At 44.9% G+C, this 19,136-nt stretch overlaps 2 protein-coding genes across 4 annotated transcripts; one reads left to right on the top strand and one right to left on the bottom strand.

Moving 5' to 3' along the window:
- Window positions 1-966: 966 nt before the first annotated feature.
- PHB1 (prohibitin 1) lies at window positions 967-5,151 on the bottom strand. 2 transcript variants are annotated; one of them, XM_052705054.1, is made up of 7 exons: window positions 5,026-5,151; window positions 4,405-4,527; window positions 3,862-4,023; window positions 3,229-3,371; window positions 2,844-2,960; window positions 1,745-1,840; window positions 967-1,335 (listed from the first exon to the last, which is right to left on the bottom strand). In XM_052705054.1, the coding sequence occupies exons 2-7, from the start codon at window positions 4,490-4,492 to the stop codon at window positions 1,123-1,125; spliced, it is 819 nt and encodes a 272-aa protein (XP_052561014.1). In that variant the 5' UTR covers window positions 4,493-4,527; window positions 5,026-5,151; the 3' UTR covers window positions 967-1,122. The 2 variants fall into 2 exon arrangements, with proteins under 2 accessions (XP_052561014.1, XP_052561015.1); XM_052705055.1 differs by having other exon boundaries at window positions 4,945-5,058.
- A 1,739-nt stretch (window positions 5,152-6,890) lies between these two features.
- DHX8 (DEAH-box helicase 8) lies at window positions 6,891-19,136 on the top strand. 2 transcript variants are annotated; one of them, XM_052705018.1, is made up of 23 exons: window positions 6,891-7,063; window positions 7,299-7,384; window positions 7,603-7,675; window positions 7,953-8,041; window positions 8,534-8,643; window positions 8,747-9,052; window positions 9,353-9,497; window positions 9,841-10,044; window positions 10,418-10,505; window positions 10,654-10,751; window positions 10,852-10,999; window positions 11,273-11,454; window positions 11,816-12,010; window positions 12,327-12,512; window positions 13,025-13,235; window positions 13,565-13,746; window positions 13,973-14,113; window positions 14,489-14,644; window positions 14,837-14,974; window positions 15,313-15,441; window positions 16,027-16,223; window positions 16,377-16,556; window positions 17,705-19,136. In XM_052705018.1, the coding sequence occupies exons 1-23, from the start codon at window positions 6,937-6,939 to the stop codon at window positions 17,922-17,924; spliced, it is 3,591 nt and encodes a 1,196-aa protein (XP_052560978.1). In that variant the 5' UTR covers window positions 6,891-6,936; the 3' UTR covers window positions 17,925-19,136. The 2 variants fall into 2 exon arrangements, with proteins under 2 accessions (XP_052560978.1, XP_052560979.1); XM_052705019.1 differs by having other exon boundaries at window positions 6,892-7,063; window positions 7,956-8,041.

The raw sequence follows: 19,136 nt of genomic DNA, 5'->3' as shown, positions 1-19,136 counted from the left end.
AGAGATGCTCCATATAGTCGAATGGTCATCAGTTTTACTAGCACAGCCTGACACAAGGAATACTTTTACCTGCTTTCCAGAACAGCACTGCCCAGTGCTGTTTTTATACCAGCTTTTTTGTTTGTTTGGGCAGTGTGCCACTGTGTGTGCCACTGTGTGTGCCACTGTCCAGCTCTGCTTTGTACATCCTCTGCCCAGGCCAGGGGGAACCTTCTCTCCGGGCAGGCCGAGGCACAGCTTGGTCTTCTCCACCACCCTCCGCGTGCAGATAGCAGAATAGCTGCTGCCACCATCTGGTTGGAGAGCAGCATAGCTGCCGCCCCAAGCCTTCAGTTTGCATTCGTTTTGCTTTCTGAAAAAGTTAAGCTCACGTGCCCTTCTGAGCACTCTTTTTTAGAGTGTGACTGTCACATCCACTGATCCTGTGAAAGAACTAAAGCTACACAACAGGAGAAGTGACAGGGAATGAATCAGGATGCGACAAAGGCAATGCCCAGCATGCACGTAAAAAGTTCTTCCTGCAGAACCATCTTTTCCTCCATGCCTGAAATCCACCCACCACGTTAAGTGAACCTCTGCTTTGGCACCCCCAGACTCAATCCACTGTCTTTCCAGCTCTCACTGGCATGATTCACAAATAGCAAAGCCCAGGTGTCCCCTTGCTCTTAGCTGACACCTAAGAAAACACTGGCTTGACTGACCAGCAAGTTCTCAGCTTCTATTCCACAGTCCAAGGACCTGCAACTTTGTAACAGCCCACGTGTAGTCAGCCTAAAGGCACTGAACAGTGCAGCAACACATCGATACAAACACTGCGGTGTTCTGAGTGCCACTTAATCGTGCCCAGAAACAAACAGAAGAAAACTCCTTTACTCAAGCTCCCTGAAAAGTTGGTATTCTCAAACCTAGCTTAATTAATGGTCAATGAAGCCATTACTCTGACAATATATGGGAGGCACACAGGTCTGTTCTGAAGCTTGTTCAGTTTTATTTAAGAATCCTGTATCAGTTGAATTTTCATTTTCTCTGCTTTACCCAATCAGGAAAATGCAAGGATTTTTCTGCAAAGAGCTGATCTGGCAGGTAAAGGTGATCAGGGTAGCTGTGGCTGCAGAGCCAGGTTCACTGTGGCAACTGGAGGAGTACAGACTGTCCAGAGGGCAAGTAGGTAATGTTGCGAGACCTTGAGAGCTGGTAAGCAATATCTTCAGCTGCCTCCAGCTTGCGTAGCTCAATTAAGCCATCACCTGCAGTGGCTAGTGAGTTGGCAATCAGCTCAGCTGCTTTGGAGTCTCCCTCAGCTGAGATGACAGCTGCTTTCTTCTGCTGCTCAGCCTGCAAAGGAACAGATGAGAAGTGAGCAGAACAGAAAACAGAAGGAAGATGCTACTGTCAAGTTTAAAGTACAAATTTCCCCTTCACCAGCCTACTGTTCTTTCCTCCAGAAGACTTAAGAGAGCTAGAACAGGTAGCTGTATCTTAAAACTGTGTACATACATGCACATTTTTTGTCTATTGTGGAGGAGAGGTTTAAAAGTCTTGAAATTATCTTAACCTCCTGGAAGAGCAACTCACTTAAGGGCACTCTTGGTGGATAGCTGTCTTAGAAGATTTCAGAACTGTGAACTATATTAGCATTATGGTTCTGAGTGAAACCAAGTGAATAAAACATTCACAATGAGATGAAATTACAGAGATACCAGAGACTGTTTTCAAGCCAAAGTTTCTCAGAAGGATAAAGCACCTTTTCCACAATGAACCTGGCTCGCTCTGCTTCTTGCTGGGCCACTTGCTTCATTTCAACTGCTTCAGTGAATTCCTTGCCAAAGGTCAGGTGGGTCTGCAGGGCAGAAATCACAGTTCACAACAGCATTTACAGCGACACTGCTATCAACAGCACACCTCTAAGGCAGGAGGCATCCTGCCTTCATCAGAGAAGATGGAAAGCCAGTATCACTAAACAAAAATTAAAAATGCAGTGTAACAGAAGCTAAGCCTAGCAAACTTTCCCTTTTTTTAAAAAAAAAAGTCAAGGAAGACACCATAAACACAATTTCAATCCAGCAGGTCGGTCAACACAAATATCTTGAGAGACATAATATGCTCTCCTACTATTTCTTGCTTAGAGATCAGGAGCCTGCAGTCTGCCAAGCAACCCTGTCCTCTTCATGCTCAACTATGCACTGTTGTGCCTTCCCTGAGCTGTTCTGTACACATACAGACTACTGGGATGCTCCAAGGGAAGTGTGAGTTTCCTTAAGTACTGCATTCAGAAAAAGAGACTAAAAAAAAATAAATCACAAAGCCACATTCCTGCAAACGCTTCCTGTGTGTTCAAAGCCAGATGAAAACGCTTGTTTCCCTTTTCTCTAGGCAGGATTTTGGAAGGAAATCCCAGAAGAGGGAGATGCATGCATAGATCAGTCTGCCAAAGATTTAATTTACAAAGCTTCTAGGGAGGAAGGAGGGGAGTGCTCACTCCCTGAATAGTTTTAAAAGACAACACAAACAAAAAAAAAATGCTATGTCTTGGGGTATTTGTGGAACAGCAGGCTTCTCTATAGCAATCTGCAGACTGATCCATCATCCACAAAATCATTTGCTTCTCATTTTAACTACACAAGCCCTTTAATAATGGACTCTGTTGATAAGCTAGTGCAAGAACTTGCTCAAGGACATAGGAGGCCAATAACACAACCAACTGCTTTGAACTGTAGCCACTGCATCATGTGCAACTGCAGACAAACATGGTCCACATACAGAAACTTTCACACCTCTTCTCTGATCCTCTACCAATTTTCTTCCCTTATTTGTGCAGAGAGAAAAACAAAGAGAACTCTTACCAAGGATACGTCATCCAGAATGAGGCCAAAAGTTGCTGCTCTTTCTGTGAGGTCTTCACTCACTTGCCTGGAGACCAGTTCTCTCTGAGTGATCAATTCTCCAGCATCAAAGCGAGCCTGAAGTTGGGATGGACAACAGTGAGAGGAAAGCTCTCAGATGCTCTGCTTGTAACTCAATGGAAGTAAAGCCAAGGAGTTAGAATGACAGAGAAGCAATTAGCACAGCTACAGTTTTAACTCCTTTGGATTGCCCGTTAGAGCCAAGGGGTAGAAAGAGAAGTCTCACTTTGGAGCTTTACATTTTTCACAATCCAGCAGGTCCCATAAACGCTAAAACAAAAGAAAGGTGGTGGGTGGAGCCCAGCAGCATTCACACTGTTCTTACCACAACAGATTTGAGGATTTCAGTTGTGATGGAGGGCAGCACTCGCTCATCGTAGTCCTCTCCAATGCTTGTGAAAATGCGGGGTAACTGCGCCGTCACGGGTCTGAACAGGATACGCAGCGTGATGTTCACGTTCTGTAGATCTGCAGAAACAGTCACAGATTTAGCAGCAGGGGAGGAGATATCCTGAAGTTGTCCTCTCCGAAGGAAAGCAAAATAAGACAAAATAAGCATTCAGATTTCTAAGAAAGGAAAAGTTTTTAGTATTTCTTTTACCAAGGACTGCTTTTCACCTAGGGATCCAAATCCTCCTTACAGATTAAATTTAAGCTTCAGTTTGTAACTCAGGGAATTACTGACCCTACTGCAAACATAGAAATTTTTTATTTAAGGGACAAGTATCAAACTATTCCTGACTGCTAAACTGGACTCTACACACACAAAATCTCCACGTTCAGAAAAGAAAACCCTCGTGCCTGTAGTCCTCTTCAGCAGGTTAATATATAATAAAGGTCTTGACTGTGGGAAAGCTTTTTCTCATGCATCTGTTCATCCAGCTGCAAAGCAGCAAAAGAGACACATGGCACATCAGAGAGCCCAGATCTTGTAGAGCTGCCCAGTCCAAAAGCTCACCTTTACTGCCAGTGATGACAGGTATGTTACGTGGGCGAGAACGGCAGTCAAAAATGATTGGTTTCTGTACCCAGGGGATGAGGAAGTGAGTGCCTTCTCCTACCACTGTGTCCTGGACCCCACGGAATCGATCAAAGATAACAGCTCTGTGTCCTGCATCAACTGGAAAATAAAACAACATTGTTTCAGTATTGTCACAAGTTATACCTGCACAGCACCAAAACCTCCATGGAAACAGCCTGGGAGTTAGTTAAGGCCTTTTGCACTGTGAAACTGGTGAAAATATTTACATTCTTAGGAGCAACAAATCAAAAGAGAATACTCATCCATAACCTTTGACCTCTCAGCTTGCTCACAAGAGACAGTTTTCTTGAGAAAAGTCTGCTGTCCTCCTCCTTATGCAATGCACAAGGTACAAAACAGCCCTGAAAGGCTTCGTGGCTGTTTTCCCCAGACGCCATTAGCAACAAAAGTACAGAGCAAACAAGAGCCTGGCAAAAAGGATACAAAGAGAACTGGAAGCACTCAGCCTGTCCCACTCACCATTGTATAGAGCAGAATTGACGACTCCACCTGCAACAGCCAGCCCCAGGCCGAACTTCCCAATGCTTTCAAACACCTTGGCAGCCATTTCACACGAGTTCTAGCCCCTTTAACAAACACCTCCTGCAAAAATCCACGACTTCTGTAAAACTATGCGAAACGAGAAAGCCAGGCAGCGCTGCACGTGTGCACCTACAGACCTGGGCAGTAAAGAAGTAACCCTCCTCCAAGGAACCCGCCCTGCAGTAGGAACATTAACAGAGCAGCTCTTTCTCTCCCCCTCAGCAGCCACACAGGCTTCCTTTCCCCCCTCTCCACCCCCAACAACCACCACGCTGCTTCTCCCTGAGCTCTGAGCCCAAGGCCCCGCAGCTCTCCCTGCCCCAGCTTCCCCCACCCCCCTCGAGGACCCCCACACCCCGAACACACTTTAAGCTCCTCTCACGTCCCCGTTCTCCCCGCCGCCCTCCTCCCATCCACGCTCCTCGAGGCCGCTGACTCCCAGGACAAAGTCCTGGTGGGCGGAGGTCCCGCTCCTACCCGCAGACCGCAGCGCAGCTCCCAGCGGCCCGAGACCCTCCGCCACCTCCCACCCCGCTCTCCTTCCGCAGCGCCCCTGACCTCCACATGAATCCGCGGCCGCCCGCCCTACCGCGCCTGCGTGCTACGTCAAGACGCCCGCTCCCCATTGGTCCATGCTTCTTCGCGACATTGTGGGACTTGTAGTTTTTCTTTGCCTTTTCAGCTGTCGGGCGGGACACAATTCCCGGCGTGCTCCGCGGCGGCCCGCTTGCTGAGCAAGACCGCTTGTCTTTGGCTGTTTCTCCCGCTGCCCGCTACTGCCGCCCGCTGACAGAAATGAGGTACTGCGGCCTGAGGGAGCGGGGCCGCTGAAAGTGATGGGGGGCCGTCGAGGCCTCCAGGGCTACCCGACGTGCTCTGATGCACTCGAAGGCTTCCTAGAGTTCCTCAGTGTGCTCTAGGGTGTCCTAGAGGACTTCAAGGGCACCCCACTGAACCCAAGAGTACACTAGAAGCCTCCCTAAGCTCCTCAGTGTGTTCCAGGGTGCCCTAGAGGCACCAAGGACTCTCAACATTTAATTTCTCGTGGTCTTTTTAAAGAGAGAGAAAAACTTTTTTACAGGAGGACCAGTCCTGTCAGCCTTCTGTCTGACTGCAGTAGCACCACCTATGTGCCAGGTGTATTAAATGGATGCTTTGAGTTCTAGTTTAGATGCTGCCTGATGCATTCTAGATGGTAAAACAGCAGAAATTTTTACTCAGGAGCTGAGCTTTTTCTTACCTCTGTCCCATTTAAGGGGAGTACCAAAGCATCACAATAGCTGAAGAAAACCTCTGAACTCTTCTTCAAAACACGCTTCCTGAACAACAAACACAGGGCTGTGAGTGTGAAGCATTGTCCCTCACTGCGTCATCTGCTGGGATCATGCAGAAATAGTGAAGCTTCCTTCCTGGGGGAGCTCTCAGCCAGCAATCCTGAAATCTGGCAGCCCCAGGGAGAGGATAGGGCATGACAAGCAGAGTGAATAAGGATTTGGGAGAGCGCTCACTGCTTAAGAGAGACTCTTCCCTTCGAGGCGCAATGCTGTTTTATTTAGCTGTTAGCTTTTGCTGCTGACATTGGTGAAACAGCCTTTGCGTTGTACACAGGCGGTGCTGGGTTCGTTCTGCTGGTGGAGGTCTGGGAGTCTCTTGGTCCTCACCATTGCTGCATGTACTGTACAGCCTAAAGATGCAAAGGGAAATTACTGTCTCTTCCGTCCCACAGCGCTGCATGATGTTCTGCTTTGTTTCCCATACGTGTGAAACGCTCAAGGAGTCATTTTGCACGATTCACACTAAGCCTACAGGAAATTACCAACCTCTTCCTCAACGATCTAAGCACAAAATAAAACAGGAACGCCACAGATCTAAACGTGTCCTGTGTAGCTCTCACGTGTGTTCCAGCTTTTTCAGGAGCTCCTTACCGAGAAGCGATTGGGCAGTTTGGCACTGGGGTTTGAGACATGATGACACGGGCAGCAGCAGCGGCCGGGCTGAGGCTCTGTGACAGGAATGAAGCAGCCCTGAGTCGGGCTGGGGCCGGCTCTCAGCCCCTCCTTCCACCCCGGGACTGCGGGGCCGCTTTCTGCTCACCGGACAGCAAGGCCTGCGTCGCGCCGCTATCGCCGCCGTGCCCGGTATCCATCCTGGAGCCACCCGTAGCCTGCAAAGCGCGGACGAGGCGATAAAAGCCACCCCGACGCCACGCCTCCGACCCCGCCCCTGCCCTCCACGCACCCGTAGAAACGCGGCCCTACGCCGCTCCAGCGCCGCCTGTCTGCGCCTCGCCTCCCAGTGGAAGGCCGACATGGCGGCTGCACGCGTCGCCTAGCAACGGACACTTCCTGCGCCCCGAGCGCCCACCGTCTGTGCTGATTGGCTCTGGAGCGAGCCGCTCTAGCACACCCACGTCCTCTCTATGATCAGAACGACTTCCGGTGCCTCTCGGATACGGAAGTGGCTCCGGGTATGCGGGGGGAAGCTATGGCGGACCTGGCGGCTTTAGAGGAGCTCGCCAAGCTCGAATATTTGTCGCTGGTTTCCAAGGTCTGCACCGAGCTCGACAACCACCTGGGCATCAACGACAAGGACCTGGGTGAGCGAGGCGGGGCGGCAGCTGCGGGGGGAGGGCGGTTGTAGCCGGGCCTGGCGACCGCAACGCCTTTAGCAAAGGGTTTTTGGAACTCAGAAAAAATAAAAAAAGCCTTCCGAAGAAACACTGTGACGAAATTTGATGTGGGCTCCCAGAAAGGGAAGCCGCTGCCTTGTAGATAGATGGATCTAGTTAGACATTGCCCTCATTTAATTGACTCTGTGCTCTTTCTTTGTAGCCGAATTCGTGATCAATCTTGCCGAGAAAAACACCACGTTTGACACGTTTAAAGCTGTTCTCCAAAAGAATGGGGCTGAGTTCACTGTGAGTGAGATCTGAATGCTTTTTGTGTGTTCCTTTGACCTGAATTATCAAAGAGAGTTGTGGGGATTGGCTGCTGATTTTTTTCAGCTGCACAGCTATGCAATATTCAGCTTTTCAGTTTTCTTTGCCCTGTTGTTTACCCCTCTGTTGTGCTTTGTAATAATAAACAAAAGTGATGCTATCACTTCTTAGATCTAAGCCTTCCATTTCCTTTTCAGGATTCCCTCATTAGTAACTTGCTGCGTCTCATACAGACAATGCGGCCTCCATCAAAACCATCTACGAGTAAAGGTGAGTGAAGTCTTTTCCCTTTCATCAGTTCAGCAAAAAAGAAACAAAAATAACAATACTGTACTCTCATGTCCTTTGCAGTTTTTGTCTGTATTTATAGAGACAATATATATTTGTATTTTTACAGAGCAATATATGTTAGTATTCTAAAACCTATGAGGTCTGTATTAACCTTTGTATTCGGCTGAAACTTTGTATTTAATTTCAGATTGGTTGAGCAGAAATCATTTTGACTCTTCAAAATTTTCTTGTTTGTTTGTTTTATTAATCTCCAAAGCAGAGGCTGTTGTCAAACCCAAGTCGGAAAAGGAAAGGTTGAAGGAATTATTTCCAGCCCTTTGCAGGCCAGACAATCCCAACGTTAGGGTAAGGTTATGATTTCAATATTCTTTCAAGAGTGTGCAAAAATGCAGATTGTGGCTTTTTTGATGTCTCTGTTTACTTCAAGTTTTTCTTCTTAGCGTTTGTATCTCCAGCCAAAGCATGAATAGGAGCAGACTGAGAAATAAAACATAAAAGAGCCCGAAGGCTGATATTATTGGATGTAGTCATCAGGAATAGCTGTTACAAACAGTTGCTTGTACAAACTTACATTTTGTAACTCAGTAATTTGGTTGGAGGTTTGGGATGAAGCTGTCTTTGATGTAGAAGCAGATTGGCTCACTATTGTGGCAAAATAAAGTAGCTTTGTTAGACTTCTCATTTGTTCTTATCATATATTCTGCCTGATCTTTTTTTTTTTTTTAAACTTGTATTCTTTCTGACTAGAAATGCACGAGATAATTTTTTCTGTAGGTGAATTATTGGTGATGGATTCTTTTCTCAGCTGGCTTATAGAGTGATTCTCTGTTCTTGTAGAACATGCTGGATGAAGATGATGTGAAAGTGGCAGCGGATGCACTTAAAGAACTTGAAGCTCTGATGCCTAGTGCAGACAGGCAAGGCAAACAGAGGAACAGTGAGCACCGGTGTGTTTTTAATTCATCTTTAAGGGAATGGGTATTGGCAGTTAATATTGTCTGCTTGCTGTGTGGAATTTCAGTGTGAATATATTTCCTTTTGTTTGTTAAGGGCAAAGAAAAAGAGGAGGAGCCGAAGCCGGAGCAGGGACAGGAAACGAAGGCACAGATCTCGTTCTAGGTCTCGTTCCAGGACTTGGGATAGGAACAGGGGTAAATCCAGATACCACTCAAGGAGCAGGAGTCCAAGTAGGGACCGTAGGGATCGAGACAAGTATGTCGAGAAGAGCAGTGAGAGATGGAGAGACAAGCATGTGGACCGTCCACCGCCTGAGGAGCCTTCCATTGGAGACATTTACAATGGCAAAGTCACCAGTATAATGCAGTTTGGGTGCTTTGTGCAGCTGGAAGGTCTGAGGTATGTTATAATAATTACAACAAATCTGGTACTGTTCTGTCTCTGCTTTTTTCTGCTGGTGTCTCAAAGAGGTTACAGTGCTACAAAACGGTACGCTGAGTTTTGTTGCTAAAATGAAGTTCTGTTTCAGAAAATAAGGTAGACAGAGGAGAACGTGAACTGTTTTTACAAAAAAGCAGTTCATGAACATACACAGACAACCAGTTGACAACAAAATGTTTTAATCTGGACTCTTCATGATCTGAAGGACCAGCTGAGTAATCACTTTCAACGTCTCACGTGGTTCTGTTTCACCTACAGGAAGCGTTGGGAGGGCTTGGTCCACATCTCAGAGCTTCGAAGGGAAGGACGTGTTGCCAACGTTGCTGATGTTGTGAGCAAAGGTCAAAGAGTGAAGGTCAAAGTGTTATCCTTTACTGGATCCAAAACCAGCCTGAGCATGAAGGTATGGAACTGTCACATCCCACTGGATGTAGAATCCATTCTGTGGTGCTCTGTGTAGAAGTTACGGGATGCTGAGATGTTTAAAGATTGCATTTCTTTTTGTTGTCTTGTTAGTGAATGCTAACACGTAATTCTTCAAGTCAGAGATAACAACTGTAACTCGTTTTTTAAGTGACCTGTTATCTCCTATTCATTTTCTGTAGTTCTGTGTGTTTCTGATGTAATGGTCTGAACAGTTGTTTTGATTTGACACTCACCTGAATGACTGATGAAGCTTCAAGCTGTTGCTGTGCTTATCTAGATGCAGCGTAAGTAGAGCTGACTAATTCATCTATCTGATGTAGGATGTTGATCAAGACACTGGGGAAGACTTGAATCCAAACCGGAGGAGAAACTTGGTTGGAGAAACCAATGAAGAAACTTCAATGAGAAACCCAGACAGACCCAGTCACCTGTCCCTGGTGAATGCCCCAGAGGTGGAGGATGATACCTTGGAGCGGAAACGGCTCACCCGCATTTCAGACCCAGAGAAATGGGAAATAAAGCAGGTGTGTTTTGTCTTGAGGGGAACAGGGTGTCACTCAGTAAACCTGCTAAGTTTTGTGGTCTAAAATACAGTGCGTAGTTTAGTTTATGCTTTGACTCTAAGTATAGAGCCTGCTGCTTTCTCGTGGGGCTTTTTGGCCAGCTGTCTCATGCTTATGTTATGCACAATAACAGAAAGACTGTTGTGAGGCTGGATGACATGGGGAGATGTGTCCAGAATGTCCTCAACGAAGGAATGGTGCTTTGTTTTGAAATCAGAACATTCCTTTATTCCTGGCTTGCAATTCTGATGGTATCATTAGAACTGAGACCTCATGGGTGCAAGCTGTGTTTGTTCATGGGGATAAATTCATGTTTTATTCATTCTCTTACCAGATGATTGCTGCCAATGTGCTTTCTAAGGAGGAGTTTCCTGACTTTGATGAGGAGACTGGGATTCTTCCTAAAGTTGATGATGAAGAAGGTAGTGTTTCTGAGTACTCTTATGGCTCTTAATTCCTTATGTTTCTGGATGTGAGAAATCACATTTCTGCTGTGAAATGAATGTGAAACATATCACAGTTTTCTTAAGCATTTGGAACTCTATTAAAATTACCACTTGTTGAATTTAGATGAAGATCTCGAGATTGAGTTAGTTGAAGAGGAACCACCATTCCTTCGAGGTCATACTAAACAGAGCATGGATATGAGTCCTATAAAAATAGTAAAGGTAAGAAGAGATTTTTAGGGTTAAAGACAGGATGCTTTATTTAATTGATTTAATTGGGAGCACTTGAAATTTTAATGTGTTTTTTTTTCTTGCTTTTCAGAATCCAGATGGCTCGTTGTCCCAGGCTGCAATGATGCAGAGTGCTTTAGCTAAAGAAAGAAGGGAACTTAAACAAGCCCAAAGAGAAGCAGAGATGGATTCTATCCCCATGGGACTCAACACACATTGGGTGGATCCTCTCCCTGATGGTATGCCTGCACACATCTAAATGTGAACTGTGCATTTTTTTGTGGCAGCTGAGGATGCATTACTAAATAGCAAGATGGAAGGTGAAACAATTTTATTTTGCTTTTAGGCTGGAAATTAATGTAATAGAGGGGGGGTATTATATAGGAACTTTGAAAATGCATAAATGCACAAGAAAAATATAGAAGGTGTGGATGATGGAGTGGTAGGAGCAGGATTATTGGGATCTGTGCTGCGTGAACTTAAATGTGGTAATGAAATTGATTCTTTTCTAGTGGATGGAAGACAAATAGCTGCAAATATGCGAGGTATTGGGATGATGCCCAATGATATCCCAGAGTGGAAGAAACATGCATTTGGTGGCAACAAAGCCTCTTATGGTAAGAAGACACAGCTTTCTATCATTGAGCAGAGAGAGAGTCTCCCAATCTTCAGACTGAAGGAGCAGCTAATACAAGTAAGACTCTTGAAATTATGTTTGAACCAGCAGTAGTTTAATACAAATGTTGTTTTAGCTTGTTAGTAGGTGCATAACCACTTGATTAGAGCATAGCTATAGCTCAGAGTAATTATTTTTACTTACAAATATAGATGTTAGTAAATCAAAATTAAAGCTTGAATCACGTGGCCAAAGAGATTTGTCAGCTGTGTGGTTGAGAAGTTTGCAGACTCTTTCAGTAAGAGTACATCACTTTTGGTCTGGGTCAGCTGGAGCAAGAGAAGTGGGTTTTCAGTTAGCCCTAACCATACTACATCTGTGTTTGCTTCTTCTCATTTTTGAAACTGTGAATATATGCATTTTTAATGATCTTTTCTAGGCTGTGCACGACAACCAGATTCTGATTGTTATTGGAGAGACAGGATCTGGGAAAACGACACAGATTACTCAGTACCTGGCTGAGGCAGGGTACACATCAAGAGGGAAGATTGGATGCACTCAGCCTCGCAGAGTGGCTGCAATGTCTGTTGCAAAGAGAGTGTCAGAAGAATTCGGTTGCTGTTTGGGACAAGAGGTGAATTTCAGAGTTGAATGATGTACCAGAATAATCATGAAGAAATCAGTAGTGGAGCTGTTCTGTTGGGTTTTTTTTTGCTAATGTACATGTGTGTGTTCCCTTGTAAGCTGGAAAATTGGCTGGCAGAATAATCAAACTAGGAACTAATGGTGGTAATTATCACATGCTTTGGCAGGGGGGTTGGACACGATGATCTCTGGAGGTCCCTTCCAACCCCTACAGTTCTGTGATTCTGTCATTAATTCTCTCTTTTGGGTGCAGATGCAGTTTCAGTGTAAAAATGGTGTGTTTTCTATTCAACTCTTCCTTTTAGGTTGGCTACACCATTCGATTTGAAGACTGCACTAGCCCTGAAACTGTCATCAAGTACATGACAGATGGGATGTTGCTGAGAGAGTGCTTGATAGACCCTGATCTGACCCAGTATGCCATTATTATGCTGGATGAAGCCCACGAGAGGACAATTCACACAGATGTGCTCTTTGGACTCCTGAAGAAGGTAATGTCATATCTGATTTCTATTGCTCTGATGTCCCCTGTGTGCTGTACACAGGTAGGAGCCCACTGGGAAAGGCAAGGCCACGCAGGTCAAGTTCATTTCAGTACTGAGTTTCTTAAGAAGCAAAGCTGTGTTCCTGATAATTTGTAGTCCACGTTTTTCTCTGTGTGAAGATGAAGCAAGCAAAATTCAACAGAAACAAAAAGCTTTAGCTTTCCAAGGTGCTTTTAATGTTGGGTGAGCAGAGGAATGCTGTTGCGTTGCTCTTCCTTCTCTGCCCAAAGCTTTCTGTGATGGGTGCTGCTAAGGAAGGTTTGAAATGTGACCACAGTGGCTCATTATTTAAAATTCCCAATGCTGGATTGAGTCACCCAATTATTTGGCAAATGACCTGAGACAGCTGGTCACGTTTCTTTCTTAAATACTAAATATTTCTTTGACTGAAGTCAATTGCCGTGTTTTAGTCGTCCCAAAGACAATAAATGACCTGAGAACTTTCTTTCCTGCCACAGACAGTGCAGAAAAGGCAGGATATGAAGCTGATAGTGACGTCGGCAACACTGGATGCTGTCAAGTTCTCTCAGTATTTCTATGAGGCTCCAATCTTCACAATTCCTGGCAGAACGTACCCAGTCGAAATTCTATACACAAAAGAGCCAGAGACAGATTATTTGGATGCTAGTCTGATTACAGTAATGCAGATCCACTTAACTGAACCTCCAGGTGAGTGGAGAGTCGTGATTCGTGGATAGTGAGTCTGGGTGATAGGTAACTGGGGGACTGTAAGCTATGAGCAGTACCTTTCTGATTCATGGAATGTAGTTGGTAACAGGAGCAGAACAGAGCCCTTGGCACTGCTGTCTGTTGTTTGCAAATACAGTCAATAAAATGCTAAAGATGCTGGGTGAAAGGCAAAGTGAGTTGCTTCTGGCTGAAGGGCCAACAAAAGTGGGGCTCTCTGCTTCAAATGGAAAGGTGTCACATGGAAATCTGGTCATACAAGAGCTATACTAAGCATAGTTGATCCTATGCATATTTCACTTCCTTTGTAGGTGATATTTTGGTGTTTCTAACTGGCCAGGAGGAGATTGACACAGCCTGTGAGATCCTTTATGAAAGGATGAAATCTCTGGGACCTGATGTTCCAGAGCTGATTATCCTCCCAGTATATTCAGCCTTACCCAGTGAAATGCAAACCAGGATCTTTGACCCAGCTCCACCAGGAAGCAGAAAGGTAATTTCAGCTAAGTGTGGCTTCATTTTCTCCTGGTATATTTTAATAGTTGGGTATTTAACAGTGCTGATCGCACTTCTTTTAGCGTTTCCCATCCTTGTAGTTACTATTTCAAACAAAGGGAAGTACTTTTGGAGAAAAGGTGGCTCTTCCATAGCATGGAGAATGTTTTTGGTTGCATGTATGCCTATAGAAAGTGGTGACTGAAGCAAGCTGTTGTTTGTAGGTTGTTATTGCCACTAACATTGCTGAGACGTCGCTCACCATTGATGGAATATATTACGTAGTCGATCCTGGCTTTGTGAAGCAGAAGGTTTACAACTCCAAGACTGGGATTGACCAGCTGGTTGTTACACCAATCTCACAGGTAGGCATTCTGTACTCAGTGCTCTTATTTCCTGCTGTTAACATGCATTTAAATGGTGTGGGATCCAAGCACAAAGTAAAGCAATGATAAAACTGCATTTTTTAAAACTCTTTGAGATTCTTTGTGGCCATGCTAAGGAAAATCATAGAATCATAGCATCACCAAGGTTGGAAAAGACCTAAAAGATCATCCAGTCCAACCATTCACCTGTTCCCAATAGCTCCCACTAAACCTTGTAATATAACTTTCCTGGGATGTGTTGGAAATCTTTTTTCTCTATCACAACAAATAAAACGGTGAATGATTATTTTATGTCACGTTTTTTAATGGTACCTGTTTACACCTGTTCACTGCCATGCCTTTTTTTGCCTTTAGGCTCAAGCAAAGCAGCGAGCAGGAAGAGCTGGGAGAACAGGACCTGGGAAATGCTATAGGCTGTACACAGAGCGTGCTTATCGAGATGAAATGCTAACAACCAACGTGCCTGAAATCCAGAGAACAAATTTAGCCAGTACAGTGCTCTCCCTGAAGGTGGGTATTCCTCTGGCTTTCAGCAAGTCAGCCTGATCATAAACTTCTCAGTGGATTAGGCTCTGCCTCAAGCCTTTCCATGCGGGTTCAGTCAGTTGATGATTTGTTTTGATGCTTATGTATCTCTGGCTGGAGTTTGGTGTCTTCCTTCTCCTCTGTGTTTTAACTTGCCTCTCCACTCCCTCTGCTCAGGCAATGGGCATCAATGATCTGCTGTCCTTTGACTTTATGGATGCTCCCCCAATGGAAACTCTCATCACTGCCATGGAGCAGCTTTACACTCTGGGAGCTCTGGATGATGAGGGATTACTGACTCGACTTGGGCGCAGGGTAGGCTAAATAAAACACTTCTTGGTGCTGTCTGGATTGCCATTCAGAGGGTGGCATGGAGCAGTTGTTTTGTATTTTCTGCTTTTTAAGGATCAGCTGTTATTTTTGCTTATTCGTAAGGTTACTTATATGAATATCTGAAATAATCTCCTCTAAGTGTTGAGATTTCCTTGTGAGTGTGTGTACAGACAAATAATTTAATGTTGAATATAATTATCCTGGATAATACACACAGTTTTGATGAGAAAGCATAGGAGAAAGAGCTTTTCTCTATTCCACTGAGAGAACTCAAGGTTTTTTGAGGCTTTTCAGGGTACTCTGAAACAATTCTTTTGCAGATGGCAGAATTCCCCTTGGAACCCATGTTGTGTAAAATGTTGATCATGTCTGTACATCTGGGATGCAGCGAGGAAATGCTGACAATAGTCTCCATGCTGTCTGTTCAGAATGTGTTCTACAGGCCGAAGGTAAGGAATGCTGCTGAGAGGAAGCACTGTTACAACATGAGTGTGTTTTGTGTTGACTGCCTTAGGTCTTAGGGAGTGAGCATATCTGCCAAAACAAACCTGTTGGTTCATGCATTGCATATCTGCCACCTTTTTTGGACACTCTGTAGCTGGGGGGATGCTAGTAGTTTCTTTGCAGGTGGGAAGATGGAAGCTGCAAGTCTTTTTCTTTCCCCAGTAAATACGTATAATCCTAAACCAAGTCAGCTTTAGCTGTGCAGGTCAGAATGGCTTTGTCATTTTCATGTATATGGAATGTATTTCTTCAGGACAAACCACTGATGATTGCTTTTAAGTCAGCAAGCAGCAGGCTGTGCTGTGGTAGGATTCCTTTGCATCAGACTGCTCTTGAAACCATTGGTCCTTTGTTAGGATGGCCTGCTGCAACTTAGACCAAAATTGAAGTTAACAGACTATGTAATACAGTGTCTAATTAATGACTTATGAGCAGATTGGACAAGTGGGGAGGGGTTGGAAGAGCAGCAGGGTCAAAGCTTCAGTAGCTCTGGTTAGATGTAAGTGATGGATGCATTCTTTATGCGTTAGGATAAACAAGCACTTGCTGATCAGAAGAAAGCCAAGTTCCATCAGACAGAAGGTGACCACCTCACCCTGCTGGCTGTGTACAATTCCTGGAAGAACAACAAGTTTTCCAATCCTTGGTGCTATGAAAACTTTATCCAAGCCCGCTCCTTACGCAGGGCGCAGGACATCCGCAAGCAGATGTTGGGCATTATGGACAGGTGAGCATCTCCAGAGGAACTTTGTGCTGTTCTTATACTACAGGAACTGAATAAAACATATTAATCTGATGATAGTGGCTCCACTTGCCTATGGAGAACTCGGATTTACTTATTTATTTTTTTCTTTTTTTCTCCCTCACTCTTTTCTGGCAGGCACAAACTGGATGTGGTGTCCTGTGGCAAGGCAACAGTTCGAGTCCAGAAGGCCATTTGCAGTGGTTTCTTCCGAAATGCAGCAAAGAAGGATCCTCAGGAGGGTTATCGAACGCTCATCGATCAACAGGTTGTCTATATTCACCCATCCAGTGCTCTCTTCAACAGGCAGCCAGAATGGTAAGCTGTCATGGTTTTATGGTTTTTTGTTGTCTAATTGATGTAAGGAAAGGGATATCATGTAATTTCCTATTTCAATTCAAACTCCACAACTGAAAAGCCTGTCATATGCACTATTTGTAGTACACAGATTGAGGTGTAGGCTTCTGATTTCTGCAGTGAGTGGAGTAAGAGAAGTTTCAAATCTGCTTTTGGCTCTTTCTGCTGCTGGAATTTGTGCCTCTGCAGACATGAGACTTTCGTTTAGAACCAAAGCTGGGACTGAATTAGTGGCAGTTCTGTGTTTGTGTTTTGTGGGATTGAGATTTGTGGAATGTTGAGAGAGAGAATGAGTCGTTTTGGGCTGAATGGAACTTTCTATGCTGAGGAGGTAGGAGAGGAAGGAGAAGATAGTTCTTCTGGAAGGTTCTTTTGGAGTGTTCTGCTGAACAGGGGAAGAATCAGAGATAAAGTGCAGCCCTTGACATGCCTCTTTTTTATTTCTTTTTCCTTGGAGATCTCAATATCCCAACTTGCTGCCTCTTTCTCCTGCAAGAAAGATATTGAGGCCCTGGAACGTGTTCAAAGGAGGGCAACTAAGTTGGTGAGGGGTCTGGAACACAGGCCATATGAGGAGAGGCTGAAGGAGCTGGGAATATTCAGCCTGGAGAAGAGGAGGCTCAGGGGAGACCTCATTGCTCTCTATAACTTCCTGAAGGGAGGTTGTAGTGAGCTGAGGGTCGGCCTCTTCTCCCGTGTCATCAGTGATAGGAGCAGAGGGAATGGTTTCAAGCTACAGCAGAGGAGATTCAGGCTGGACATGAGGAAGTATTACTGTTCAGAAAGGGTGGTCAGGCACTGCAATGGATGCCCAGGGAGGCGGTGGAGTCACCGACCCTGGGGGTGTTCAAGGAAAGACTGGATGTTGTGTTGAGGGACATGGTTTAGTGGGAGCTGTTGGGAATAGGTGAACGGTTGGACTGGATGAGCTTTGAGGTCTTCTCCAACCTTGGTGATTCTATGATTCTGGAGGGTTCTTTTGGAGTGTTCTGCTGAAGAGGGGAAGAATCAGAGTGAATCAGAGGGAAGAATCAGCCCTTGACATGGCTCTTTTGTATTTCTTTTTCCTTGGAGATCTCAATATCTCACCTTGCTGCCTCTCTTCACAGGGTGGTGTATCACGAACTGGTGCTGACCACCAAGGAATACATGCGTGAAGTGACAACCATTGATCCCCGCTGGCTGGTGGAATTTGCACCAGCATTCTTCAAGGTTTCGGATCCAACCAAACTGAGCAAACAGAAGAAGCAGCAGAGGCTGGAACCTCTGTACAACCGCTACGAGGAGCCCAACGCCTGGAGAATATCGCGCGCGTTCCGACGCCGATAAGCACCCTGCCCTCCTCCCACAGACTGCTTTTCTGGGTGATTTTTGGACTGTTGTGTCCAAAAGCAAATCTAAAAGCAAGTGTCCTTTCTTTTAGAACGCTTGCAATTGGAGTTTACTTACAAAGTTGACAGAAAAGAGGTGTTTTCAGAGAAAAAGCACAAGGGGGCGGCGCTTGCTTTTGTCAGCTGCTCTTCACGTTTCTACAGCAGTGTGACAAACGTCCTCTGTATTGCATCCCTTCAGAAACGGCCCTTGAAACACTTTGAGTCATTCCCCTTTTTTCTTTTTAGAGATGAAACCTTGAGGCTCAGAAATCTGAGCAGGACAACAACAATAAAAAGGCAGTGGTTAAGAAATAGCTGCTAACCAACCCGACTGTTTGGAATGGCCAGGTTTATTTCTTTACTCTGCTAAGGGGCTTCTTTCAACTTACACTCTCAGACAGTGGCTGTTTTGAGGGAGCTGCTTATTCTGCATTGTTCCTGTTCACTTTAACTATTCCTTCTGCAATGAGCTGTTTAGTATCTATGGCTTTGGAATAATGCAGGAAAGATCCCTTGAAACTCAGCTAGAACGTCTGTTATACTTGGATAATGGCACAGGTCAGACTGCAAGTCTTATCCTTCCTCACCATCTCCTATGTGCTGAAGGCTAGTATATCAAATGGTAATTAACCACATCCACTCTGTAGCACGGCTCTGTCTATGAGCATAAGTGGTTGCAGATGTTTGGACTTTCTCTACAATGTGTCATGTGTTTTATTTCCACTTCCAGTGCTTGGTGACATCACAACCGTTGGTTTTTCAAGAGAATATTCTCTTACAGCTGAAATGTCTGTAAAACACAGTGTAACAGTTCCCTGTTTGAGAGCAGATCTGACTGCCCTGTGTGCACTATGTCATGCTGGAGGTATCTGGAAATTGTTGGTTTTTTTTTCTGTTGCAAACAGATGAAATTTATTTGGTGCCATAGATGGAGATCTCCAACTTTTTTGTTTGCTAAAGTTGTTTAAGTGAGTAGAAAGAACTTGGCTGGTTGTTCTCTACCTAGCTACCAAGAAATGTGCTTCAATCTGCAAAGGAGATGTGCTGTATTTATGTACAAAAGTGGACAGGGATGTTGTATATACTGTTTTATTATGTTATATAAATACCCTGAGCTCTTCCCTGCTGTTACGTCTTTACAGAGCTAAATAGAATTAGAAACTTTGTA

The sequence above is a fragment of the Tympanuchus pallidicinctus genome, unplaced genomic scaffold (assembly GCF_026119805.1).
Source record: "Tympanuchus pallidicinctus isolate F22 unplaced genomic scaffold, pur_lepc_1.0 scaffold51, whole genome shotgun sequence".
Taxonomy (NCBI): domain Eukaryota; kingdom Metazoa; phylum Chordata; class Aves; order Galliformes; family Phasianidae; genus Tympanuchus; species Tympanuchus pallidicinctus.
The sequence above is the reverse complement of the archived record's forward strand: the minus strand, read 5'-3'. Positions and strand labels throughout refer to the sequence as shown.